Genomic DNA, 20,962 nt, shown 5'->3' on the forward strand with positions numbered 1-20,962 from the left:
CCTCTTCACTGTGTCTACTGTATAATGGCTCTGGCTCAGTGATGTGGAGGAACAGGTGATGTTTACCTGGAGAGTATTTGACGTTGGAAATAATCTCATTGCCGTCTGTGTGCATAGAAACAAGATCTCGTGTGTCAGTGTCCAGCACCAACCACCTGCAACACACACACAACCACAGATGATGTCTTAACTGTTTCATCCAACCTACAGAAATATTTACACTTTATAAAGCAGAGAAAGGAGTAAATACTTAAAACTGAGAAAAAACCCAAACAAAGTAATCCCCTTTAAACAGTCTGTAGCTTTACATGTTGCTGCTTTAAAATATACATTAGTTGTCATCTTGTGTAGTCGTTGTTTTGCCTGTTGAGAATGTTTAACTGAATTAACTGAAATATAACTGAGGCTGACCTTCCAGTCATGGTCCCCACAGCCAGAACAGCCCCGCTGGGATGGAAACCAGCAGACCTCCCTGGATCCTGGAGCACGAGAGGGAGCAGAGAAGAAGATGAATTAGTTCATTTTATTTTAGACCCACATTATTGAAGATTGTCAAATCTTCTTTAATTCTTTGTTATATTCCAGTGCCGTCAGGCCAGTCACCTCGATGGTCTTGCTCCAGAGGGGCTGATGGGAGTTGGTGTCCCAGAGATGAACCTGTCTGTCCTGGGAGCAGGTGACAAACTGCTCCATGGAGGGATGGATGTCCAGACCCCAGAGCTCATCTGTGTGCCCCTGAAACAGGCGTCTGTGTTAGCACACACAAACCACATGACGTGCTCTACAGAAACATGCACATTGTGTTTGTGTGTGTGTGTGTGTACCTGTACAATAGGAGTTAATGTGTCAGGGAAAGCAGCTCTGATGATGGCGTTCTTGGTGGTTCCTACGAAGAGCTCTCCAGGTTTACCTTCAGCCAGAGCCCGGACAGGACCGAACGACTCGCCCACCTGGACAAACACACAGCACAGACTGTAAACAAGCTCACACGCTCCCGTTAGAGCAGTTCACACACTTTCAAGACTGAGCCATTTCAACTGTAGATGTCTTTGATACACACAGGACACTTCACGTCTCTCACCTCCATCTCGGCCTGTTTCCTGTAGTCGTGCCCCCACAGCACCACCTTGCGATCCTTCCCTCCTCCAGACACCATGGTGCCGTCCTTCAGGACACAAACAGAGAAAATCCCGCCCTCGTGGGCCCCCGACACCTGCTGACTGATGCGGTTACCACCTGTCAATCAGAACACAAACAGAGGACAGCCTGTCTCTGATGGATGCTTTTATATTTTCAATGGAGAAGGGTAACAGAATATTGACACTGCCTGATGATGAGCCCCAGGAATATTTTTCAAGAGTTTCAAAGTTATTATGAAATTAAGACCTAAAACTAAAACTCCTGCACAACAGTTTTAATGGCTATATTTACCATAATGATCCATAATTGGATTATTAATTTACAGGTTGCTTTTCAAACATCCAATCATCTTCTTACATGACCAGCACTGCTGCATTTTCATACTTCGGTCAGCAGCCAGTCTGTCGGTGTTTGGAGATTTGAACAAAAGGTTGGGATTATTGTGAGTTATTTAAATTCTACCTTTGGCCCAGACATAGATGTTTCCACTGGAGTCTCCTGTGATGGCGTCTCCATTCTCAGCAAACGCCACACACAACACGTACTTTGGCTTCTCGTGTTTCTAGAGAGAAAGACAGAGGGAGAGATGGCAGGGTTTATTACAAGATTGTTGTAATAGCTAGTTGTATTGCAATGAAATAACAAGCAAGTTTATAGGCTTTGATGAACTTGAGGTTGGAGGGCGGTGTGACTTTTTTGAAGCAGTGTCTTTACCTCAAACAGGCCCTGTCTCTTGGTGAGAGTGTTGCCCTCCATGGTCCAGAAGTTGATGTGAGATTTTCCACAGGTGACAATCAGGTTGGCATCCATGGGATGAAACACAGCAGCCAGTACAGAGTCGTTGGAGCACTGCGAGACAGAGACAGGAGGCATGAAGATGGAAACATGTTCATTAAGTGTAATTTGTCCATTTTGTCCATGCTAGTAACCCATACTGTTTGTTTATCAATGTTTACAACCAGGAGATGTTATGCTTTATAATCAGGGGATCAGGGTCAGATGATCAGAGGATCGGGGCACCTTAACGTCAGCCAGTTGCTTCTCCTTCTGCCAGTTCCAGACCGACAGGATGTGATCGTTGGCATCGTCCACAGCGCAGAGGAAGGTGCCGCCATTCTGACAGAACAATGAGGAGTGAGATCTTCATCGAGCAAAACAACAGTTAAAAGCGTTTATCATTGACTGAACTTTGAAACTCGACAGGATGTGAACCTGCTCACCGACTTGGAGAAAGTCACACAGGTGACCGCTCTGTCGAACACTCCCATCCCGATCACATGGAGCGTGTTGAGGCTCACAGAGTCCCAAACACGGACATGAGGAGCCAGCAGCTACACAGACAGGTGAAAGAGACGCGTTAGACAAACTCATTTAATATGTAGAAACCACGGGGAGTGGGAGTAAATAAAAATAATTAAATAACTTTTCTTGCTATTAATAACCATTAGATGGAAACAGATCTGGCATTGTTCCTGTCTGTAATCAGCTGTTTTCACCTTTTCAATACCTGCTGTAAGCTGAACTGTGTCTGTATGTATCTGTGAGTAAAACTGTGAAACTCTGTGGGAGGATGTAAGCGTAGTTTTCACAGCACCTTTCCATCTTTGGAGTTTCCAGCCACTTGCCCCGTTGCTATGGTAACCATGTCGGGATGCACACTCAGGCTGCGGAAGAGAAAATATAGATTATTACTTCATTTGAATATTTTTCTTATGCTGCTTCAGGCTTTTGTAAAAAAATGATGAGTGTCCAACTGCGGATTTAAAACAGCTGCTTCAGGTTCAAACAATGGAAGTAAAAACATCTTTGAAAATATAAACACTAAACACTAAAAGCCGTCACAACCGCAGACATTTTGTTTCCATTATAGACAACACAGCTGCAACGATTAATCGATTAGTCGATCAAATGAAAATTAATCGCCAACTGTTTCTGATAATTGATCAGTCGTTTAAATAATTTTTCAAGCAAAAATGTCAAACATTTGCTGCTTCCAGCTTCTTAAATGTGAGGATTTGCGACTTTTCTCTGCAATAAATGAAAAGTCTTTGGGTGTTGGACTGTTGGTTGGACAAATTAAGCAATTGGAAGATGTCACTTTGGACTTTGGGAAATTGTGATGAGCATTTGTCTCAGTTTTTTGACATTTAATAGAATAACGATTAAAAATTGTGAAAATGAATAACGATAATGAAAATAATCGTTACTGCAGCCATATTTGACACCATATTAGATTTGGGCACTGACTCATACACAAGGAAATAAACGAAAATAAAATAAATATCAAATATGTTTTTTTAGAAAAACACTATCGACACCTTTCAAAATATAAACTTGCAAATTCTGAGATTTTTATATCAACAAATTTGTGTTTCTAAAATAAAAAGTGACAAAATAATTAGAGTTGTTAGCACAGAATCTTTTTCAGAGGAGAACTCAACGTGATGCCGTGGGAGAGAAGAAAATGATTGCATCCCTGTAGAGATGAGTAGTTTTCCCAGCATGCCTCAGGGGGATTCAGTGTGTTTATATCCTCGAGGATCCAGTCACAGAGCTCACTCAGGATGTCAACTAGCGCTCATTAAGTAAACCAAAAAAATCACATCAATGATCAACACAGTCAGCTGCAGGAAGCTGAACAATTTAAATGACGATAGAAACAGAATCTGAAAAATGTGAAGCTTTGTTCTCTTTGTCCTTGTTTTGGTTTTGGCTGTCATGATGAATCTTCTAATGAACCAACCATCTTTCAGCAAAGCCTTTGAGCAGAGGTGATACGCTGACATGCACACAAGAACCAGTGTAAAAGGGAGCATCAGTCAGCATGTTACTCTACCCTGACCTTATGTTAACTATCAAACATTTGAAAGAAAGCTGTTATCAGCCTGCTGCTGTCTCACCATTTGACATCGTCGTTGTGGCCCAGGTAGTGTCTCTGCTGCTGCTCCTCTGTGTTGTACAGCACCACCACAGAGGCGTTGAAGTAGACAATCTCTCCCGTGGGCAGCAGGTAGAGGTTGGAGCGGCAGTCACGTCCACGGTAGCCGTACCTGGTCAATGCTTAAGTTAGGGAACAAGATGGGTGAGGCTGGACATTATAATCGGATTACTTTGACACTGAAGAAAACTACTTACAACTTACTAACTCACTGATACCCTGAGAAGTGACAATCACAGGGAGTCTAAATAAATGTGTATCATGTCTCCGTTTTGCTGTGACACCGTATGTCTCTGTGTTAACATGTTTTTGACCCAGATTCATCTCATGCAGTCTTTGTCTCCTGCCTCTCTCTCCACGCTTCCCCGTCACCTCTCCTGTACCCCGGGGGGAGGCGCCCCTCACAGTTTGAAAACTGAGAAACAGTTTCTTTGATGGATCAGGAGTAAGCTGATGAATTAAATATTATTTCACAGCTTCCCTCTCCCTGAAGGATACACCCACTGCAGTTTGAGCTTGCGGTCGGGTAGCGCCACCTTCTGGTCGATGCTGTAGCTCTCCCTCTGCTCATCAGGGATGTGCATGGTAACAGGACGACCTCGGAGGAACATCCTCACGTAGCCGTCCTCTGGAGGGAAGGAGACAGGGAAGACAAAGAGAGATGGAGGTCAAGCTGCAGATCAAGTAGAAGGAGGTCAAGCTGCAGATCAAGTAGAAGAGACAGAACGATGATCTCTTTTTTAGAAAATAACAAAACTCTGTTAATCGAAGGTTGTGAGACTTCATGAGTCTTCATTTAAACACAGACACAAAGAGGCTTTGTGGCTTTGTTTTGATTTCTGCCATTTAAAAAAAGAAAAAAGTGTTTTTCTGACACAACTCTACAGATTCAGAACAGCAGATGAGAGAATTTTGGCTTCTTGAAATCTAAAATCAAACATCAATGCTGAAATCCTGACAGTGCTTTGTTCAAACTTCCTTTGCTGACAACAGTCAGAGGAAAACTGTGTCATCTCGAACTTCATTGGTTATGTTTTCCTTCATTTCTGAATTTTTTTTGCTTTTTTCCCTGGAAATTTGCAGGTTATCATTCCCGAGTGAACCCAAGACCAGAATGTCAATGGAAACCTTTTGTCTCCATTATTTCAGATGATCAGATAATCAATACACAAATGGAACATGTGACTGCAGCCAGTCCATCAGTAACCTTTATGGTTTTCTCAGAAAAATGCAAACATAACCTCAACTACTGAACACCATCATTTCTTTTCTAACAGAATTAAAGCTTTAGAAGTCGGTACTCTTCGGCTCTTTATTAATGTTCCTGGATGTTCGAGATATTTGATAGCTCAAACTGACAGTTATAAAAATCCTTCAAGAGTTCTTCCAGGACTCCTGAAGGATAATTGAGTTTCACACATCAGAGGCTGCTCATCCTCTTTACAGTGAATTAAAGTGCGACAGTAATGTGAGGGTAAGACATAATTACTAATTCAGACTTAAATTAGACACTCAGAGACTTACACACACACACACACACACACACACACACACACACACACACACACACACACACACACACACACACACACACGTTAAACTCCTCTTACCTGCATTGAGGGTGCATTCTTTGGATTTGCTGAAACAGAAAGAGAAAAAAAATAATGAAATGCTTTGGAAGATTATTGGGCAGCATAAGATGATTCAGGGTCTGCCTGTCGTCTGTTATGAAAAAAGTATTTTCCAAAGCTCATTACACTTTGTTCCATAACATCAGGCTTTCCTGAAAGATTCTGAATTATTTATTCTCTGCTCTATAGGGCTGCAACCCTCACTGCTCCATTTTACATTAACTGGACAACAGGGATGTCTGTGGAGGAGCTGCAGAGTACAGAGTCAGACAAACACACTCAGGCCATAGATCATATAATCCAGACCGCTCCCATGTTATTGCTACTCTTGTTTGAGATAATGGACTCTAGAGGCCGGATGAAGGTTCCTCCTGGTGCTTGGAAAATTGTGTGCATGTACATATTAGATATTAGGTGGAACTTGGAGGATCTTAAATTGCTGTGAAAAGTATTTCCCCCCCTGGTGGCAACAAATATTAAGTTTATTTTTTAGGTTTCTAAAAAACAAACAATTAAAAACAATTTTAATGTATGTAAATCTTTCTAAACTCACTGACACAACATTGCTGTGGTCAGGATTTGGATATTTTCATTCACAAAAAGCCCTCGGTTAGGGTTGGAGAAAGATCATCGTTTAGAGATCACCGTGCAATTATCATCTCATGAGATGTTTCGTGAGTCTGGTGTTACCCATCCAGAAAGGACCGCTAATTTGAGGCGCTTTCCTGTGCTGAAGTAAAATTTTACAGCCTTTATTTATTTTTTTCTGTTCAGATCGAGCCAAAATACTGCATGTTCTTGCTCATATTTCCTCCTCCGCCTGACTGAAAATAAAACTGTGTAGTGTGTTGTGTGCGCTGTACAGTGATGATTCATAAATAATGAACAGATTGTGGGAAGACTGGGGGATCAACAATGGCCAACAGCTCATTTTTACCAGAGTCTCCAACAGTACGCTGAGCAAACATCTTTGTTATTGAACAAGATACAAAGGACACAGTTCTGTTTTTCTTTGATGAAGAGAGTAAAAGTACCAAAAGAGTAAAGTACCAATGCTTTAATGCGACTGTGCACAGAGGTCAATAAAGACAACAAGTGGCTTTGATGGAGTCAGCAGACACAAAGTAAACAGAGGTCCTGTGAGGTGTAATCACACAGGGATGGTGACACTTATTATCAGTTAAACACACAATGAATGTGCTGCTCAGCCAAACAATGTGCCCGAGGACGATCAGAGCAGAGAAGAGAGGGGGAAGAGAAGCGTAGAAAAGCTGAATGTGTTTATATAAAAAAGTTGGATAACAACTTTAAATTCAAAATGACAGCTGGTGTGTCAGCCACTTTGCCAGAATTCATAATTAGACCTGTCAATCAAAACCTGTAGCTGCCTCATCAGTTCGGAGCAGCGGAGCTTCATCCTCAGCTGTTCCTGAATCAGCTGCCTGTCAACCAATCAGAACTGCCCGCTGAGCACTTCAGTGCATGCTGACCACTCAACCTGAACCTGTCAGGACGCTGTCAACCAATCAGTTTATCAGGATGTTGAAGCGCTGCCTCAGCTGACAGGTGGATATCACCATGGCAACAGCAGTAAAAATATGGCGTGATAAGATAAAGGGCTCGTCTCTTCCTGCACAGCCACAGGAATGATTTGTTTGATTTTCCTGAGAAAAGCAAACGGGTCCATTCAGAAAATAATGAACCATATGGGCTCTGCAGACGTAAACTGAGGGGAGATGCAACTTCAGGCAGCTGAATGTGAAATGTAAAGGTACCCTGGACTGTGGAGCGGTGTTTTTACAAACGAGTCCCAGTTCTTTTGTATTTTTCATGTACGAACATTCATGCAAACCAGCTGATCGCAATGAAGCAAGTAAAGAAGAGGACTGGTATACGGACATGCATTTATTGAGTGCTTTCTGGTCGACCTACCACTTAAAAGGCTTTACAACTCTTGCACATTCACCCATTCATATTCATACACGGATGGTGCTGCCAAGCAATGTGCCTACCTGCACATCAGGAGCGATACAAGCACTTTCTATCCAAACTGCCGCATGATATTTCTTTACTCAGCCATTCACACATCCACACACATACTGATGGAACGGCCATCAGGAGCGATTTGGGGTTCAGTGTGTTGCTCAAGGACACTTTGACATGAGCCAGCGGTCGAACCACCGGCTCTCCAATTAGTGGACAGCCTGCTCTACCTCCTGAGCCACAGCCGTCCTAATCCTGATAAACAGATGGATGCAAACAAATCATGTTTAAAATACTGAAATAAATCGGCTTTGCAAATGTTTCAGGAGGAACTGTTAGACCTCAAATCACACACTGAACACTGAACGCAGGCGCGACTTCTGTTTGCTGACAAGAGAACTTAACAGGACACAACACATTTGTTTAACAGGGAGTTACCTGAGAAAGTCTTACAGCACGCGGATGTCTCACTGTATCTCTGAGCTTGTCTGGTCACGCCAAGTGAAATGCCATGTGATATGTATCCATAAAGTTTTTTTCTTTTCATAAAGTAGGTCGGCCATAATCAGTTTCATAAATCAATAAAGGACACAAGTAGAAAGAAATCAGACTAATTACGATCATAAAAGATCAGAGCTTGTGTGTGTGTTTGAACCTTACACAAAGCATCGGAAGAACATTAAAAGAGTAAACAGGCGACTGATCTGAAGACCTGACTGGCGTCTGTTGTGTCTCTGGGCAGCTGGAGGCGACCAGGCAGGGTGTCGGCTCTTCAAGAATACCCACATAAAGACCCGTTTGTCTCTTAGGCTGCGTGTTGTGTGTGTGTGTGCGTGCTCTGCCTGGTCTGCCAGGAAGATGAGGCGTGGCCTGGCTCTAGCCAATGGGAGGACAAGATTGATTCAGAGCCAGTAATTAGTGCAGGGCATGCTGGGTAACTGGCAGCCGGACAGGGCAAATAACTGTGGATCTGAAACCCATGCGGCTGCAGTCCCAGTCACCAGGTTACCAGGGAGAGGGAGCGCACAAACAGAGCGCTCATTAACATGCAGACTGAGTGTATTGTTGACATTTTCTGGCTGCCTGCAGTCTGAAAACACAATGTGTTCTTGTAAAAACAAACGGGGACTAACGAGCATCAAACACGCTTCATGGTTCCTCTGAGAAATCCTCACATCACACACCAAGAAGTCTTTGTGAAGCGATGGCTTAAAATTTCCTTGAATCTCAAGTTCTCCGAAAAAGTTTCTCGTCTCCGTCAGCGAGGCGAAAACATTCTTCTCTCATTATGGTCTGGAAGGTCTCAACAGATATTTGCTTGATCCACACTAATGGGCACAGAGATAGCTTGGCAAGTGATTAGGACAACCTTCACCCAACAGGCAGATACAGTAATTAATGTGCTCTGCTTCTCTTCAGCTCTGCTCGTGAGTCACTGCGAGTTTTCAAATTGGAAAAACATGGCGAGTGTTCTGCAAAGCTGCTTCACAAAATGATTCAGCAGAACAAACTTTTGAATAAATCTCAGGTGAGAAAGGAACTACTTTACTACTTAATGCTGAATAATTTATGTTTTACTTTTTCCATTTTTTTTATTTCAGAGTTTTTGGATTTGCGCTTAAAAATCCCAAATCTAGTGCTGCTAGCTGTCGTCATCATTCACAGACCAGAGTGTTATATAAAAAACTGTGACGGAGAGATAAGAGATGGCCTCGGGAAAGCTGAAAAAATAATAAAAGTTTCTTTTGAGTAAAAACTTTTTGACTGTCGGTGTGTACGCACAAGGAAAGGCCACAGTGTAACTTATAAAACTTTTATGTAATCTTGTGTGTTGTTTCCAAATGTTTTTTAACATCTTGAAACATTTACAGTAAGTGCCTTCTCCTTGCATCTTACTGATAACTCAATCAGCATCAGTACATTGTTTAAGAGGAAGCTGCTTTACCCAGTTGCGGGGAACTGCGTCAATGGACGTTGCAGAAAATCTGTTGGTTTTAAAGTGATGCAGGCGGAGAGAAAATGGATGTTGTGGTCCGACTGTTTAGTTGTGGCTCCCTGAACTGTGGGAGCGGTCAAGTGTGCGTCCATTTCCTGGTCCATTATGACTGAAGTACTGCAGTGGTTCAGCTAATGGATGCAAGCACATCTTCACTCAGCTCATACAAGAAACACACTAAGAGACCAAACTTTGTGCCGTCTTCCATTAGACTAATATGATGTTGTTGTGGCAGACATGGAGAGATGGAGAGATAATTAGATAGAGAGAGAACGAGTGAGAGGGAGAAAGTTTTGATTGGATGCAGATGTTTTTTTTCCCCTCTTTCCTTCATCAGAATTTGCATTGTTTTAAAGTGACTAAGGGAAGGTTTGTATACGAGATGTTTAACCTTGTTTACTTATGCTGTGTTTGTACACGCATACGTATTCATTTAAATAGAAGAGCAGCCACATGAGATTTCCTTCTGGATCAAAGCGCTCTGTCCCATGAAGAGAGGGACAGAGTGAACGTGATAGAAATCTTTTCCTTTTTCCTTGTATTTGCATAAATCTAGACCTGTACTGCAAAACTCAACTTTGTACAACATCCTTAGATACGGAGGATTCTCAACCTTAATTTACCTTTTCACCTTGTTTTAGTGGTGCAAAGCGCTTCTCTGCAATGAGCTACATGGTCGATATGTCAGTTGCCTGTTAACCAGGAGGTCCAATCAATGTTATCAGTGTTTTTGCATGCTGAGCAGAATCGGTAATCGTAACATCAGTCTGACAGCTGCATCAGCCTCCTGTCTGTGGTCACAATGCTGCAGGGTGATATTAAGAATACAGAGAGGTTTGATTCCAACCCCCCCTTTCAGCAAATTAAAACTAATGTTACTTGAAGTACAAATGTGCATCACCCACGGTGACACATGCAAGTAAAACTGCAGTAGGTGATGTGAAGCAGCTTGTTCCACAGAAACATAAGATTTTGGTTTTCTTGTGAACTTCAGTCTGTGATGTGAAGCAGGAGCTGCGTCCTGTCCGCTGCCAGAGTCGATCTAATTTAACAGAACAGTCAGTGAACTGACAGAACTGCTGAGCACAGTGTGACTGTCCTGTCACTTCACATTCACTCAACCCGTATGTGTGTGTGTGTGTGCGTGTGTGTGTGTTTCATAACTGGACAAAAATGTGACATGTTTGTTTGTTTCCACCATAATTAGAAGCCTGAGGACAAAGGAGCCACTAATTGCACATAAAGAGGCATATAAATTCATTCAACACATGTGTGACATAATGAGAGACCTCTTACATAAGAAATCAACTTCAGAAAAGGAAACACATTTGCTTCATTCTGGTTTACATAAAAGTCTGATTTGAGTTTTTTAAGCAGTTGAACAAATTGAAATTCGGCCTCTGAGAGCTTTCTTCATGAAAAGCACGTAATACAGTACAAATCACTTCTTCCTTCCTTGTTTGAACTACACAATTAAACTACGACTAACGGCTAAAATGCCATTTGATCCGTGGTCCACTAACACAGCTGGCTCTTGTTACTGTAGTATACATGTTACCATGCAGCAGCCCCTCCCCGTAGCCACCCACAGCCCTGCAGACGGGGATCAAACGTTTGCGTGACAAACTCTGTTGTCACGCAAACCTCACACAACACAACTTCCTCAGGCTGTCTGGCAGACTGACACAAAGAGCTGACTGACTTTTTTAAAAAACTTAACATGGTGAAGCCTGAATGCATTTTTTCAAACCACACTGTGTTTCATTGTGTAACCTGTAATCTATTTAAATATTAGTCACCAACAAACGTAGGACCAGCTGGGTGTGACACACACACAAAAAAAACACTTTTCCCTTTTTTCTGAAGTTCTTCCGGTTGACTTTAAAAACAGCATACGCATTTTTAAAAGTGCTGTCAGCATGTAGCTACCAAAGACTAAAGCTAAACACCTTCCTTCACAGAATACATACTTCATTTTTGTACAATGAATCCGTCAGACCTCATAACACCTTCTCTTTCAAAAAGCTTTATCAGTAAATCCTCTCTGCTCAGAGTCTCCCACTCACTCTGTCAATCATTGATTGTCGATTATAAAGCAGGTATTTACCTGGAAGATCTCTTCATGGCTGCAAGGTTTCCGTTAGAGTAACAGTCAACAGTGGTGAGCAGTCAGAGTGGTTCCTGTCCTGTCTAACAGCCGCAGCAACACACCGACTTCCTCCTTCACTCAGCAAAGTTTTAGTTCAGCCTGTAGAGGCCCCATCATCCAATCAGAACGCATTTCCCGACTGTGAAGACCCATCCCCTCTGCCTGCTAACCACTCCCCCCTTTTACCAACAACTACTGGAAATGTGATCCATCAGCAGAAAGACAGGAGAGAGAGGGAAGAGGAGAGGAGAGGAGAGGAGAGGAAGGAAAGGAAAGGAAAGGAAAGGACAGGACAGGAAATTACAAGGGAAAAAGGAGGAAAGAGGAGAGTAAAGGAGAGGAAAAGAGAAATACAAAATTTGAGAAATGGTAGGAAAAGGATGAAAATCGAAAAAAAAAAAAAAAAAATGTAGGCAATTAAACAGTGAAAGACAGACGGATGTGTGAAAAGACAAACAAGAACAATGGAGAAAGTGTGTGACTATGATTAATCAAAGATAAACTTCCTCTGGTTTGTTTGCTGAAGTCCACACATGTTGTGACACGTGGATACTTCACTGTCTATCACAGCTGTGGCATCACAAAGACCAACAGTCCATTAGCATCAAAAGGTAACTCATGGTGACATCCCAGATATTCTGCAGGTGACCAGGAAGTGCTGACTGTGGAAGCGTAACAGCCACAGATGATGATGAGGATGATGATGATGAGACACATCAGACGACACTAATGATGATGATGTTGTGCAGAATTCATCTCACGCTCCTCCTCGCCTCCCTCTCACACATCCTGAGTGAGCTTTAAACTTCAGAAACTCTAAACCTTCAGTTGTCGGAGCCTCAGCAGCTCCAACACTCTGGGCTGTAAATGCAAAACGCCTCCATCAAACTCAGATACAGATGCTGATTAGATTGGGGAGCGGAGGCAGTCGTTCCACTTGTCTTTTACCGCAGACCACCATTTTAGCGCCCGTGCACAAACTGTGTGAGGACGCAACTTAAATTTATCAGATTACTTTTCTTTTCTTTTGCACAAAAAGTTTCATATAATTAAAGTTTTAAATAATAAACATTTTTCTGTCTCTCCCAGAAACTTGTTCACGTCACTTTAAGTGAAACTGTGGTGCAAACATGCAAAGAGAAGAATATAATTATTTCAACCAAAGAGAAGCGATCAGTTTAAGTGTTTACTACTGAACAGATCAAAGTTTTATACCACCACCTTAAACCTTTTTAAAGATTCCTTCCATTCGGGTGAGTCTCTTGTAACTGAGGTGGGTATGTGAGGCGTTTCAATTGTGACTGAGCCATTACTCCAGTTTTTAGTGGAATATTAGAGTCTGTGTAAAAGTAGCGAGTGTTGTGGGAAGCTGAGCCTATCCAAGTTTGCATTGGGAGTGAGGACAGGTCACATCCTGGACAGGCTGCCAGTGTATTTATCATGTCCAGTAACTGATATCTGGTTAGTTAAATATCAGAAATCTAATATCTGAAATAACTCTTGGTCTTGCTGTAACCAAACACTCACTCTTGACTTTTTCTTTCTGCCTCTGACGGCTGCACGTCGTGTTCAGACTGACTGTGGTCAGACTGTGTGACAGAAGAGAGAGTCGACAGTAAGGCAGCTCATTACACACAACCCTGCTTCTGTACAATACACAAACATGCTCTCTGGGCTTGTTAGAGGCGAAATGAAGAGTTTCTAGTCTGATTTCATGCTGACATATAATACAGACTGTCTGTAACATCTGGCTCTGAAAATGTGACTGATGATTGCTTCTCTCGCATCACATGCATAAAGAATATACCAGGTATGAGTAGGTGTTCATGAATTTAGAAACACACTGTATAATTTACACCATCATGCTGCACAAGGCTGATACCTTTTGCCTCCAGAGGAGCTGCTGGAGGAGGTGGTTCGACTCCGACTCCCAGCTTCCATCTCTCTCCTCACCAGGGTGAGGCGCTCTGTGGACATACTCTTTCTGGAGGGGAGGAGAGGAGAGGAGACAAAGGAGGAGGAACAAAACTTAAATCAGAATGTTCTGCCGTGAAACTTATCTTTACCCTTCTTCACCTCTACTCCCTGAGGCCACTGCTAAAAATAAAGTTACACTCCTAGTTAATTTCCCTGGTTAGATGGGGGTCTCATAAACGAAACGAGGGGTGATGGATAAGAAAAAATGAACTGTGAAAGAATGTAGACGGTGGAACACAACTTAGGATGAAACAGCAAAAAATTCACTGGACTGTTCCTCTTATTAGCAAAATGACTCTGTCCGATAATATGAGGCCAAATTGCTTTTGTTGACCTAACAAGCGAAGCATTTACAAACTCTGATGTGCAGCCTGTTGTGAAGTCAAACTGCTGCACCTGGGTAGAGCCATGCAGTGTAGACTAGACAGCCAAACATGTCGTCACTCATATGGATGAGTTTTAACTCAACAAATATTATTTGAACTGTGGAAATCAAATCATCCACTGTTTCTCACTACATCTCAGCATCTCTTACCCTCAGGTGTGCATAAACTACAAAGTATGAACTTCTTTAAAAAAATTAAAAAATGTGAAATTACTGCTTATCTTATAAGTATCGGCCATGATAAGCATGTAATATCGCTTAGTGGTATCGGCTGAAAATGAGCTGCATCTCTGACTTTAAGCCTTGCAATTCCCTTCTGAGATAAAAAAAAATTCCCATATTTGTGTGAGTCTCTCTTTTCTTTAGTGTCTTTATACCTCTTAATGGACTGTAGCACCTCTTTCTTCGGAGAGGAAGGGGATGAGAGGAGGCGTTTCTGTTGAACGTAGCCGTTACTCAGAGGTCTGGAGGGAAGAGCCTGCAGGAGCTGACGCACTGAAAGGTAACAAATTATTATTAGCTTCAGCAAAAAGAGGAAATGACAGATTTGGGGTGCAGGACATTGGCTGCCTTTCAGCTGGTTGCCTTACTTACCTTTAGTAGCTGGTGCTGAAGCTGTGGTGGCCAGAGGTCTCCTCCCAGCAGCATGGCCACCTCCTGGCTGCATCCCCAGGCTCTGCTCCTCGCAGTAGCCTAGTCGGCGCAGGGCGTCAGCCAGAGCCGATTTCAGCAGCTGGATCTCATCCTCCTGCAGCTGCAGCTTCTGCTCCAGGTGGGACACCCGGTCCTCCATGTCCATGTTACTGCTGGCTGACACCGTGTCATCTGGACAGGAGGAGGCAGGGTTTAGTAAAGATTTTAGTTACTGGGACATGAAGAGTCGTGACGATATATTACCGCTATTCTTTATCAATGAGAAGACTCTGTGGTGACTACTACAACTTAGTGCCTGTGCACAGTCCAGTATGCACCACACACAGGCAGTTCTGAAGTCCTCTGAGTCTTAGGTTCGACTAAATTACATCCCCGAGTAGTCAAGTACAACACGGATAAAAGTAAGTTACTGTGGTACTTTACTCAAAAATGTATCACATGCAGCCTTAAACATCACACACAACACACACAAAAAATACATCACAGTTCAGCCCACAATGTTTAACAAACGTTGGTAGATACACATCAGAGGGAGTGAATGAAAGTGAGAAAATTATTAATAATTATTAATATAATATATACTGCATAATTTGAACATCTGGACCCAGTTATTTGCATGTAAACACAAACAGCTCCTTCGGGCGAGTGTTGTGGATATCTTCCACTGCTGCCGCCGCTCTGTGAATAACATGGTTTTGAGTTTCACACGAAACTTGACTGGTTTAAATAATTCAGACTCCGTGTGTGAGTATGAGTCAGAGAGTAGGAGAAGGAAAACAACACCAGATAGCAGGTTGTGTGGTTGTTGTGTGGACAGCATGGGAGAGGAGGAAAAAAGAAAGAGGGATGGAGACCGAGAAGCAAAACCTTGTCCTCTTCATTACGTCCTCCTGCATCGAGACTTGGTGTCCTGTCGAGTCTTTAACCACCTGTTGTGCTTTGATGGGGAGTTCCCTGTTTTGTTTTTTCTGTTCTGCAGCACCGTTCCTGCCAGCTGCAGAGGGCAGTGATGCAAATGTGACAGAAAGAATAGCTGATGTCACACGGATGTAAATGATGCAGGGTTTTTGCATTTATGTTTTATGAGAAGAAATATATTCAACATGTTTGTTTGGCCTTGAGGACACACACACTGTGTTTTGGTGAGAAACACTGATTGTAAGCATAAATATTTACAAGAAAACCACAACAGAAAACAGACATGAAATAATTAGTAGCCCGACTCGTGCACAGACAGAGTGCGTGCTTACACTTTTAGCTTTGCAGCTTAGGTTTCGGCTTAAAAAATGGTGTAAATAACATATTTTCAAATCAATTTGGGATCTTGGGGCATTCAGAGACAAGTATCACAGCATTTAAACAAGTCTCCAGCCACTTCAGCTGTTTAGGTGAATGATGCAATTCTGTTTACTGTGAAGTTCAAGAAATATTTTGCAGACGGTGAAACTTGAACCAACTTTCCCTCTGCATGGGGGTTGAATTGACAATGACTAAATTTTCATGTTTGGGTGAATTGTTCCTTTTATCCTGCTAAACATCAGCATTGTGAGCATGTTAGCCTTTATCTTAAAAAAAACCCCCACTGTGCCTCAGTACAACTCGCAGCGCCACTAGCATGGCTGCAGGCTCCTGTTGAAAAGCATTAAAAACTCTCCATAATAGAAAAAGCTGAACTTGAACTGGAGCATTTCAACCAGCGAAGTGTGCTTTTTATTAGTAATTTATAATATATACGCAAATGAGCTGCTGTTGATGTCAGCCCCCTCACATCCCTCCGTCCTCTGCCTTCAGTCCTCTCATCTTGAACTCTTTCCAGCCTAATCGTCCACCATCCTCCCACCCACCACGGTGACATCACCGGAGGCTGACTAGATTATAGCAGGCAAACTGCCCAGTGTGGATTATTAATCTGTGGTCTAACAGATTACAACCTGATAGAGTCAAAAGCAAATTTCTGGTTGAACAGAACATCTCGACTCTTCATGCAGCGCCCTAAACCCTGAACCCTGTCTCTTCTCTGTCATGAATCCAGCTCTGCAACAACATCCTCTTAATCCTTCATTTAAAAAAGAGACTAAAAAGTGATTACAGCTTTTATATATTACAGCAACGAGAGATATGTTATCTTCTACCTGAGCTTTGAAAGTCAACCCTGGCAGTGTGCAGTTATTGCAGTTTTTTTCTAGTCTTGAATATGATACTAATAAATTAAAAAAAATATAAAATGATATACTTTGTAAGTTAGGTGCTGCTTCCTTTTTTAATAAAAAATGTCACAGTCATCATGTGTACACTACTCAAAGCAATGATTAAACTAAATGAAAGCTGCACTTGAAAAAGGGATTTTTTGGGCCACACCACTTCTGCACAAGCCAATACAGGACTCCCAGCATGCATCAGTTCAGCGCTGTAAGCTGAGCCGGGGGACACAGGGAGCACTGTTACTGTTACTGTATCACATCTTGCAGTCAAATGAGACAGGAAGGTGCCACGGGGAAAACAATTGTCAGATTTACATACAGAGGCGAAGCTCAGGAGAGATTTGCATGGCAGGTGCTGCTGATGAAACAGCAGCAGGTCAGATGGATTAACTCAAGCCTTCATCACTGTTTCTCTTCTTATATTTCTCAAACTTTCTGCTAATTTTTCTGATGTAGTAGAAGCAGACGGTTGTGTAATCTACCACTAAAACTGGAGCTTGTGCTCCTCTGACCACAGGATTCAACTGACTTGAACTTTCTAAAACTGAGAAAAAAAACACTTATTTTCATTAACTCTGCTTTTTACAGACATTAATCACTTATTCAATCTTGGCATTGTATCCCAAAGTTTCCGTCACAATTTAAAAGATGGGTTTTTAAAACGGCTGCCAGTTTCTTAAACCCCTTCATTTGTCTTCATTATGGTCCAAATGCAGTTTCAGAGTCAATGACCCATTTGAAAATTAAAAGTCAGAGAATCAAATTAATTATGGAAAGCGTTAAAGTATCCTTTCCAAGGATGTTTTCTTTGGTATGAGCATACAGATAAAGTGATGTCTCACGTCATGAGTGGTGCTATTACACAAACTAAATCTCCTCTTATTGTCTTTGTTAGCTATGTTAGAAAACATCTTAGTAGTATATGTGTGAGGCGAAACAAACAGAGAATTAATGCAAATAATGAAAACAAACTGAATGAGCGAGCAAGAAAGAGAGAAACAAACAAACTTAATGAACTGACGGAGGAGAGGACAGACTGTCGGTGGGAGGAGGTAGAGAGTGAAACGAACAGTGAGACAGAAATAGGGTGAGAAGAAGGATTAATGTTTAACTATACACAGAAATAATCGTGTTTATCTAAACTGCTGGGACAGTTAGGTTCACTGATAACAAACCAGGAAGTGAAAGTGAGAGGGACACAGGACAGAGATGATGAAAGAACATGAAAGAGACAATTTTACTATCCGAAAAGATAAAGACGGATACACTGCATGTTTATTAAACTGCATACACACTGCACATAGTGAGGTAGGGTTGGGTTGATGAACGCTGACAGCCATCGACTACTGATCCCAGACCATCGTAACATTGTGATTCAAAAGGCTCCCCACCGGAGAGCACAATTAAGAGGCATGTCCCCTCAGAGTTGCCGTAGGGCGAGAGTTGCTGTTGTTTGTGATATGTGGGGAGAGGAAATGAAAAGAAATATGTTGCTGCTCAGTGCAATAACATTACGTCTCCATGTCCCGTTTATTATTTTCTTATGAAGCCAGCTCAGTTAGGAGAACCCAAGACACTCGGTTAAATTTGTGGCAGCAGTGTTTCTTTCCCCGCGGGCCGCTGTTTCTCTCACTCATGCTGTTTACACACAGTTTTCTTAGCTTCCTTGACTAGTAGGCCAACTTTGTTTTATGCATACAAGGCTGAACAAAGCTAAGTTACAGACGTGTGGTGCAAAGACGAGGACACACCTGGCACAGGGATGTATGTCGGTGGTAACGAGGGATAGTTTCCTGTGCAGGGTGACAGTTGGAGATTCATGTCAGAGCATCGGTGGGAACAGTGGCGGCTACAGTGGTGAGCTAATACACAACTGCTGCCTTACAACGACACTGAGGGGACACACTGCCTCAAAGTCCTAAACAACGACGTCATCGTCCATCACGATGTTTCACTGTAGACATCGTCATATGCAAATTCGGCAGATATCGCCGGCCTTATAGTGAGGCAGTTATCTCTACTACTACTACTATATCTTTAAGGTGCATCATGAGTCGGGCTGAACAATATAAAAATAATAATAATAATATAATTACAGTTTACAGTAGTTTTTAGATTTCATTTTCCCTGAAAAAATACAAATATGATGACGATGAGATGTTTACTGGATCTGAACCAACTCAATGTTCCTGTATGTCTGTAGAAAATGATTCACAGGCCGGAGCATCTCTGTAGCACCACAGCGCTGCACTAATAATGGTTTGTTGTTACACATTTTACCTTTATTAGAAAGCACCTGCCACTTGGACATTGCACTATATCACAATATTGTGATTCTGACAATATTCCGATTAGTTGTTGAGCCGTTATTGTGAGATAATTTGGGTGCTTTTAGTTGATTACAGAGCTGCAATGATTAATTGCTTAGTTGTCATCTATTCAATCCATCGTGATAACAGATTTACTGGCTTGAGTAATAATTCTCTGATTCCAGCTTCTTAAATGTGAATATTTTCTGGCTTCTTTCTTCCTCTGTGACAGTAAACTGAACATCTCTGAGTTGTGGACAGAACAAGACATTTGAGAATGTCACCTTGGGCTTTGGGGAACACTGATCAACATTTTTTATTTTTAATCTATTAATCAATGAAAATAATTGTTAGTTGCAGCCCTAGCCTACACAGTTAACAAATCTGAACACTGCCGAAGAAGTCTGTTGCTCTGTTAGATTATACGACTTAACTGTACAGTCGACCAGTCGGCTATGAAAACCACCAGCATGTCTACACTGTGCATCATTGAAGACTACTTGTTCAACTGTGGTTTTAGCACAGTGCTGTGGGCGCTGTGGGTAGATGTTGACAAGTCCCGATTGTCACCTTCACTAACAGGCAGTACCACAAATGAGAGGATTGTCTCTCGGTCCAGGGACCAGATTACCCGGCAGCGATCGAGCTAACACCCAGCTCACATGGATGTCCTTCTGTCTTTAAATATAACTTATGAAAACATGAGCTATAAACCTGAGAACTATGCTAACATTTAGCATGTCACTGAGGAGAGGAGCGAGAGAGAATAAGGATGCATAACAAGTGGGGAGAGAAAAGAAAGAGAAAGAGCAAACAGATGGAGAGATGAGCAGAGTTCACCTTCGTCTCCTCTCCTGTCAGGACACCTGTTAAAAAACACTGCAGAGCCGGCTACTTTTCCATTCGCCCTTGAATTCTCACAAACACACACACACACACACACACACACACACACACACACACACACACACACACACACACACACACACACACACACACACACACCAACAACGCTTACACCTCAGCATTATTCAATTACTTTCCCTATAAACCTCATCTATTTGATATTCAGCAGGCGACACACATTGTTTTACAAGCTCTCCCTCTCAGCCATCCCAGCACAGACAGACATGACTTTAGTGTTACTTAAAAACCAGCTGAGACAGACACATGGCTGCTATCATGACACAGAGGAGAGACAGAGAGGGAGGAGGGAGGGATGGAGAGGGGGAAGAAGCCCGTGAGGAGTTGGAGGGAAAGGAGTAAAAGGGAGAATGAAGGGAGACAGATGGAGAGATATGGATGATGAAATGCAGAGGGGGTGGGCTGAGCGGGAGAGAGATGGTGAGATGGACAATGGGAGGTCGGCGCAGGGCAACAAGAAAACTGAAGGCTGCTCAAATATTCATGGTGCAGTGAAGTGATGATGATGAAGGTGGAGCTCCGCTCGCCTACCTGCCATCATGCTCCTGCCAATCAACCCCAGTGTCAGTCCACGGAGCAAACACTCACTCAGGTTGTCCACTTGCTCTCACTCTTCCTCCCCCACAGGCTTCCTGGACTCCGACTCCCTCCCCTCCCCTCTCTGTCTGCGACCAG

At 42.5% G+C, this 20,962-nt stretch overlaps 1 protein-coding gene across 3 annotated transcripts in view; it reads right to left on the minus strand.

Moving 5' to 3' along the window:
* The window catches only part of eml2 (EMAP like 2), a 30,846-nt gene that overhangs the window by 4,768 nt on the left and 5,116 nt on the right, over positions 1-20,962 (minus strand). The window contains exons 1-17 of one of the 3 annotated variants that reach the window (XM_084350666.1): positions 20,819-20,926; positions 14,794-15,024; positions 14,577-14,694; positions 13,720-13,821; positions 5,689-5,717; positions 4,577-4,706; positions 4,041-4,190; positions 2,735-2,804; positions 2,361-2,471; positions 2,161-2,256; positions 1,855-1,989; positions 1,603-1,702; positions 1,082-1,236; positions 825-950; positions 604-735; positions 412-479; positions 67-155 (exon numbers count right to left, since the gene is read on the minus strand). In XM_084350666.1, the coding sequence (XP_084206792.1) occupies positions 67-155; positions 412-479; positions 604-735; positions 825-950; positions 1,082-1,236; positions 1,603-1,702; positions 1,855-1,989; positions 2,161-2,256; positions 2,361-2,471; positions 2,735-2,804; positions 4,041-4,190; positions 4,577-4,706; positions 5,689-5,717; positions 13,720-13,821; positions 14,577-14,694; positions 14,794-15,024; positions 20,819-20,828 (1,852 nt within the window). In that variant the 5' untranslated portion in view covers positions 20,829-20,926. Of the gene's footprint in view, positions 1-66; positions 156-411; positions 480-603; positions 736-824; positions 951-1,081; positions 1,237-1,602; positions 1,703-1,854; positions 1,990-2,160; positions 2,257-2,360; positions 2,472-2,734; positions 2,805-4,040; positions 4,191-4,576; positions 4,707-5,688; positions 5,718-11,795; positions 11,905-13,719; positions 13,822-14,576; positions 14,695-14,793; positions 15,025-20,818; positions 20,927-20,962 lie in introns of those variants that run through there. The other 2 variants (XM_084350665.1, XM_084350667.1) reach the window with 2 other exon arrangements.

Source organism: Pagrus pagrus (assembly GCF_965226575.1).
Source record: "Pagrus pagrus genome assembly, chromosome: 4".
Taxonomy (NCBI): domain Eukaryota; kingdom Metazoa; phylum Chordata; class Actinopteri; order Spariformes; family Sparidae; genus Pagrus; species Pagrus pagrus.